Source organism: Dermacentor albipictus, chromosome 6 (genome assembly GCF_038994185.2).
Source record: "Dermacentor albipictus isolate Rhodes 1998 colony chromosome 6, USDA_Dalb.pri_finalv2, whole genome shotgun sequence".
In the NCBI taxonomy this organism is placed as follows: domain Eukaryota; kingdom Metazoa; phylum Arthropoda; class Arachnida; order Ixodida; family Ixodidae; genus Dermacentor; species Dermacentor albipictus.
Genome location: NC_091826.1, coordinates 46,637,702 through 46,645,385, shown reverse-complemented (window position 1 = coordinate 46,645,385; position 7,684 = coordinate 46,637,702). Strand labels below are relative to the sequence as shown.

Genomic DNA, 7,684 nt, shown 5'->3' with positions numbered 1-7,684 from the left:
GCAAGCCGGTAATCCATTACTTAAATGATATTTCGCGACACATAAAAAGAAACGACACGGACGGGAGAGAAGACGACACACCAAGCGAAAACTTTCAACTAAATTTATTGTGCCACTGCGTCGATTTTATACATGGGAAGCAGTGTAGACCACGCATGCCCTTACAAGAAAATGAAGTGCGAATTCATGTAACATAGTTACGAGTCATGTGATGCCTCCTCCAAGAAACTTAGTTCTTTTTCTGTGAGAGCCAAAGACGGGAAGCTAACACATTCATCACTGGACGTCTGGAGGTAGAAAAGCACTCGAACGATTCCCCCAAGCTGCACGCACACTTCAATGAACGAAAACGAGGTAAGGCAACTTCAACTAGACTATACGAGCCTTAGGGTATCGTCTTCTCGCAATCCCGCTTTTCGATACGTCACGCGACGTATCATTTGGGCTATGTTGTTGGCTGTGGATTTGAGACTATGTACGACAATTGCGCCCTCATTTTTCGATGGCCATTCAAGCCAAAGGGCATTAAAATTGACGTGCCAAATTAGCTCATCTGGGTTAGCTCGCGGAAGACAGCCATTGGGGTTCGAAGATTTTATTGAGCATTGATCTGAATGTTGATTCAAAGAGAATTTGTGAGTGCGCAATCAAAACAGGCTCTTTCAAACCAATATCAAACCACGGCCACTTTCTCGTGGTGGACAAGCGGCATGGCATCACCAGCAAGCAAGCAAGGGTAGAGGAAGAAGAAGAAGAAGCGCGAGAACCAAGAAGACGCCATGTCGGACGATCTCCGCAAGTCCAACAAGAAGCGCTCGAAAGAGTCCGGGAAAAAGACACGGGCGGCGGCGCGTTCTCGGCCTTCGCTCGGTAAGTCCCTGAGCAAGCCGTCCTTGGCTGCGCGACAAAAGTTGACGTCGCCGGGTGGGGCTCCCGCCAAAACAAAGGACCGTCCCACAACGACCACCGTCGGCACCACCGCCGCTACCACGGCTGGCAAAAAGACCAAGGCTAAGCGCTCCAAGCACGGGCAGCGAGGGATCGAAAGACTGAGTGGGGTAAGCGATGCTTCAGAGACGGCCCATATTCCGGCGCGTCATAAAAAAGTAACGGTTCCGGCGCGGAACCCTTGAGAGACAAGCAATGGACCCTTAAGTAACAATAGACGTGAGTGGAGTAATGAATGGTCGTCGTGCACCCGGCTGAGAGTGACGTCACGAAAGCTGAGTGGAATAATTTGGAGGATGCATCGCCTTTACGACTGCAACACGATAGCGTTCAAAGAGCCCTAAAGATTCTCACGCTTCCCGGAAACTGCAGCTTATGTAACCGTAATATGCACCGGAAAAAGCTGACGGTGAGCGCTGTGCACGAAGGCGAGCTTTATGGTTCTTTTATTGATGATGTGCAAGGAACCAAAGGGCTGCGTCACTCCTGCTATGCTCTCGGACAAATTTTCTTGGCTATGAAACGAAAGTTCCGGGGGCGGAGCTTCTGCACGAGAGCATTTGTATGCAGCGTAGTCCGGGCGCACTCGGCACCCGTTTCGGTTTTGCCAACCTCGCACAACCACTTTAGTGAGGGAAGATGCAGTTAACTCAGCGTGAATCAATGTTTATTCACATGCGATATGTACCAAGTTGTGAACAGTGAACATCGCAGCCTGCGTCCGAGCTCCCATGCAGCCGTATGGCGTCGGTTAGGGCTTGGACCCGCAGCCGACGCAGGCGTTGGTAAAGCGCCGGCGCAGCAGTCAGCTCGCTCGCTCACTCGTTTGTACCTAGATTTCGAAGTTTGCGATTTCCAGATGGGCTCGCTTGGTTTCCGCGCAGATGCTGCAAACACTTTATTTTATGCGAAGCATATTACTAGAGCTCAACCCAGCTCCTCAGGCGCGGCGGTGTCGCCTTCAATACCACGTGACACCGTGACGTCACGACAGAGGAGAAACGGGGCTCCAACTCGCGCCGTCGCTCGAGAGCTCAACCCAGCTCCTCAGGCGCGGCAGTGTCGCCTTCAATACCACGTGACACCGTGACGTCACGACAGAGGAGAAACGGGGCTCTAACTCGCGCCGTCGCTCGCGGCGTCGCCCCCCGCATCGGACGCGGTGAGCATCGAGCAACGCAGCGTTCGGCGCGACAACGATTTATTCATGAAGTGCAACGCCGCAGACACCGACACCGACGACACCGGCTTTTCTGCGACACGAGCTCCTTAACGCTGTCGCGTTAAAATAAAGGCTAGTATGCTTCGCATCCTGGACGTAACCTAAGCTAAGCCACAGCCATTGTTTTTATGCGTTGCATATTGCAATCACTCAGTTCAGCCCTTGGGCGCGGCCGTGCAGCCACCATTGACTTTAAGCGCAACCACGTGACGTGACGTCACGACAGCCGGAGGAAAAGCTGGGCCCCAACTCGCGCGGTCGCGCACGGCCACAGCTTTTATTGGTGTGATCCAGCGGTCTTTTGTTGGCGAAATTGGTGAACGGCCTCTCTGGGGAGTTGATTGATGGTACAGCAGGCGACAAACACTCACCAAAAGACACATGTGCCATTTCGCGTTTGGTGAATGTGCAAAACGTGCAATGGCTTCGGGTTAGACAAAGGTCGAAAGAGCAATATAAAGATACAATAAAATACCAATAGCTGACTGGTTAAGGTTACGCATCGTTTAAAACTAGGTACTGTACAAAACAAAAATAATATTGTTTTCAATTTGCCAAGTAAGAAAACGCCAGCAAAACTGCGGGACTACTTCTTGCGCTTAGTTTCCGTAGCCTTCGGTTCATAGCCAAGAAAAGTTGTCCGCGACTATAAGAAAGACCTCAAACAGCAGCTGGAAAACGCTCCGCGTTAAGAGGGGTTTGTGTTTGAGTTTCCGCGTAACATAATTGTGTTTTCACGTATATTCGAATTACAATCCGTCTCTATCGCGTCTGTAGGTGGAGTGTAAGTTATACTTTTTCTACATGTTTTATCCTGAGAAAGTCAATTAGTTGCGTAATTTCTCTGCGCCACATGGAGGGCTTGTCTGGTTGTGTATGCGTGGTTTGAAATTCGTTTGGCCAATGCGCTCTCGCTTATTAATCATGCTTATTACCTACTTGCTTATTAAGGCTCGGACTGCCTTGACGCACAAGAGGTCAAGGCATACAACCGCGGATACAACCAAAGCCATGCGCGGGGCAGTGCGACCACACGAGGGTGCGCCACCACCGTTTCCGCCTCTGGGTTCCACTGAGCCAAAAAAAAAACCCGTAGATCGAGTGGCACACACGGTCGAATCGAGCAACCTTAGGAGCATGCATCATAACTTAATGGATAGCCTTCCGCTTAAATCATCAAAAATCACGGCAGGACGAGCCCCCACTTCGAGAAACTTCTTGCTCAAGCGGTGCAGCTCCCGGGTGAGATGGAACCAGACCTCGTTCCGTGTTTTCGCGAGGCTTTCGTGAAGGCCCGGCACCCGATCCCCGAAAAGTGAATCACAGCGTGCCAACCGAACTTGGTATGAGCACTCGGCGAGAACAAGCACGAACTGGTTGATCGCCTGATTAGGCAAAGGGTCCAAAAATGGAACTGTCTCATAAGGAACGCCTGGGAGCCTAAAGAGACTAGCAGTCCTTTGGAGAAGAGCTGCTGTAAGCAAACACTGCGTAAAGATATGAGCCGAGTCCTCACGACCGCCACAAAAGGGGCACACTCCACGAGCCGGGATGGCTGTGATGCGCCGGTAACTCAACGGAAGGCATCCTCGCGCCAGGCGGTAGATTAACGTAGCTCGCCTAGCGTCGAGGAAACCGGACGTAATGAGCTTCCAGTTTGCCCTCTGCATGGACAGATCGTGCCTTTGGCAATGCGGGGGGAGACCAGGTTTGTGCCCTGTAAAACCGACTTGGCTGTTTGTGTGTGGAGTGCAGTTCCTCAGTTGTGCTGCACCACAACAGCCCCCTTGTCCGGGAAGGACCGTTGGCCCGAACCAAGTGCCCCCGCCCAGTCAGCCCGGGTTGAAGGGGAGCACCGGAGTCAATGTATCGAATGATGGTTTGGGTGACGAGTACATGTAAGCTGTGGGACGCAGCGCCTCCGGGTGCCAAGTTCTCTTCCCATCTGACAACGGTGCTGATTAACGCTCTCGCATTAATCAGCAAGGTCCGGTAGATAAGTCACACACCACAACGTGACAAAATGGTGAGTGCAGTATAAGCAACGCTGCATCACGAAAAAAAAAAAAGCTGTGGCCTGCCGTAGTTGCATTCTCGGCCACTTGGCTTGGCCGAACGGCGCTAACTGGCGGGGATGGGACGCGTCGGCGACGACGTTCCACGTGCGTGCGTGACGCATTTTCTATGCTGATCTCAGACAGCAGACCCAGGCTTGTGGCGTTGCGGCGGATAACAGCGTTTTCGTTGCACGCGGCGGGCCGCACATTTTTTTAAGGGAACAGGGTAGGCAAATTTTCCGAAAAAAAATCCATTTTTTGTTTTTGTGTAATTTAAAATCTCTGTTCTTTCCTTAACATGACCCAGCGTTTTATTTGCGCTTGCGCGAAATATTTACCTCAAAATCAACATTTTTCGAAACTTAGGCAGCATCCAGCCACGCCCCCTTTGACACATGCTCGGGATCTTTGCCTCTCCTAAACGGCAAAAAAAAAAAATTTTTTTTCATCGCCTATTTTTTGTCACGTTTAGCGGAATGGCTGTCACTCATGTGGAAGCAGTGAAAACCTAGCTAGCATATTTCACTTAGCCAAACGAATCCTAAGATGCAGCTGGGTTAATCGCAACGCGGGGCGTTTTGCTCGTGCTTTGGCGTGTTTTCGCGGAGAATCGAATTTATTTATACTTTGGTGCTGGTTATTTAGCGGTAATGCAATGACGAAGCCAAAGGAGTGCTTTAAAAACGTATCTTTCATGGAAACCGGCATAAGTCAGCCTCCAATGACGCCAATTCTCCGCAACACAAACCAGGAGTGGGCGCCGCGGCCACCAGGTGAGCGTCTGCATCGAAGCTTTCGCACTCGGCGGAACGCTCTAAGCAGAACGCGGGTGTTTTAGCAGCTCTCGAAGCCTGAGCTTCTCCAGAAATGTCTCCATGGAAAAACTCAGAACACCAATGAGGCGTTCAACAAGGTTGTATGGGAGCGCGCTCCGAAGAATATCTTTCTTGGCCTAAAGACGCTGAAAATAGCGACAATGGATGCTGTGCTAAGTTTTAATGACCGCAGCATTGCTCTAGCCGACATTTTGAGGTCATTCGGAGTTTCTCCAGGACGGTTCACAGTCCAGTGGTTGCGCGAAGTTAACCGGCGGCGACTGTACTTTGCAGGGAGGGCTGCACCACTGGTAACTAAGGAGGCCCGGAAAACAAGGCAGCTAGCACAGAAAAGAAGTGTTGACGATGGAGGGGACTACCAGGCTGGTGGCTAATGAAAAAATGCGCCAGAATTTTTTTCTACAGTCCTATATTGCAATGAAGCTCTTTCTTCCACTTCAAAGCCAATTATCTCAAAACACCAAATTTTGCTGCATTTGACCCTTTTTTTCAGAAACTACAAGCGCTAGGGTGATAACATTTTCCAGATATTGAGCAAACATTACAGAAAGTCTACTGAACCAGGATTTTAAATTTTCTTGTAGGGGATGTTTCTTTACAGGCTATTTACTGCAGATTTTGGCTTTAAAATTTGGTGGGTCCAGTAAAAAAATGAAAACAAAAAAATCTAATCTCCAAAAAGAAATAATCCTGGTTCAGTAACACTACCTAACATTGCTGATTACAATGCCACCAAGATTATAGTTCTAACCCCAGCAGATCACGAGAAAAAGGGTCACGAACATAGCCCAAAATGCATGGCTAGAATAGGACCTACCCTGTCCCCTAAAATATCTATCCAGCGGCCGTAGCTGGGTATAGGCAAGCCACAGAGCAGTACGTCGGGAAAAGGAGCATGTTTTTTTTTATATATATACCAGAACTTACACCGATTAGGTGCAAGCAACGGTTGAATGACAGGCCAGGGACCATGACATATCGAATATGAAGTTGCACAAGGTGCTGTCAGTTAAAGTGAACGCTCGAAGATGTATAGATGGACCAAAAGAGGAACACTAATGCAGATTAAGTTGATAAGTATTACAAGAAAAAATTCCTAGAATAAGTTCCTGGCACGAAAGAAAGATGAACATATAGAGGCAAGCAGACAAAGTTTACTCGACTGTGACATTTCTACAAGAAAAAAAAATATCTACCAGACATCTTCGAGCATTCCTCGTGCACAAAAGAACTTCCTCGCACCCGACCTTCTTCCACCAGACCTCGTCGAAATGAAGCGTGACTTCCTAATTCGCCATAACTCCAGTAACGGTAATGCAATGTGTCGCCTGGCCGCAGCACCAATCTACTATATATTACGCCACTTTTCCTTCTTGGTCACGGCCATCTCGGAATGCACATGCGACCACCCGCGTGGCTATTTTGGATATTCTAAAGCAGCCCCAATAATCTAGTGAAATGATGTGGAAAACACACCTTTTCGCTCAAAATTTGCGGTAGTCGTAGCAGCTTAGAGAAGTATAAAACAAACCCGCCGTGGTTGCTCAGTGGCTAGGGTGTTAGGCTGCTGAGCATGAGGTTGCAGGATCGAATGCGAAAACACCCGTGTACTTAGATTTAGGTGCACGTTAAAGAACCCTAGGTGGTCAAAATTTCCGGAGTCCCCCACTACGGCGTTCCTCATAATCAGAAAGTGGTTTTGGCACGTAAAACCCTATATATTAAAAAAGTATGAAACAATGTACCTTATGTACAAACACAGCACAGCTAGCGACGTTTCTACATCTTGGCTGCTAGGGGAAGCGCTTGAGCTACGTAAAGGGAATTGCACCAGGAATCACCTGTAAATGGTTCCTGCTACAGTGGTTCCTCACAGTGTGCGTGTATATACGCACACTGGGACAGCCGGGAACTTCTGTTTCTAGGCCATAAGAACAGCCTATGAGGATGGCAGACGGCACGCTCGTGATTTCGAAGACAGCGTAAAATCTCGCTGTGAATCCGTGCCCCGTGAGTCACGACAGACTGGCCGTCGCACTCGCCGCAGGTCGACCTGTCGGCGCTGGGCATCCGCGATCCGGTCGAAGAGGCCCATCGCCGTGAGCGCCAACGAACCTTCCGTGCCTGCCTCGTCATCGGCGCAGCTGTCGCGGTCGCTGTCACTGTCCTCCTGGGCGTCGCCTCGATGTTGGCCTGGCGTTACCGCGCTCAACCTTCCGCGCACAGTTCGGCATGCCCGACTGCGGCATGCGCCGAGTACGCGGCCATTTTAACCAACGCCATCGACGAGAGGAACAGGCCGTGTGACAACTACTACCAACACATCTGCAGCATCGAGGTATGGGTTCTCCTCACCAGTATGTACGAAGCAACAAACTTTCGTAAGCATGGGGACGAGCAGTGCGCGCTAATTGCACGGACATGCAGAGGCACACGTAAAGAAATAGCGGGCGCAGTTTCGTTGCGATAGCAATTACACAGACACTCGGTGCGCATCCACGCCGTCGGCGTCCTCCGCGCTGTCGCCGTTGTCGTGCTGTCCGGTGAAGGTACACGGGGTGGTCACGCGCGGAGTGTTAGTCTTCAGAGACGCAAGGCGCGTTTGCATGCAAAAATGACGA

At 50.2% G+C, this 7,684-nt stretch overlaps 1 protein-coding gene across 1 annotated transcript in view; it reads left to right on the top strand.

Moving 5' to 3' along the window:
- Positions 1-735: 735 nt before the first annotated feature.
- LOC139061031 (EEF1AKMT4-ECE2 readthrough transcript protein-like) overlaps positions 736-7,684 on the top strand; it is a 186,164-nt gene continuing 179,215 nt past the window's right edge. Inside the window, exon 1 of the mRNA XM_070540458.1 lies at positions 736-1,058. Within this exon, the coding sequence (XP_070396559.1) occupies positions 780-1,058 (279 nt within the window). The 5' untranslated portion in view covers positions 736-779. The remainder of the gene's footprint in view (positions 1,059-7,684) is intronic.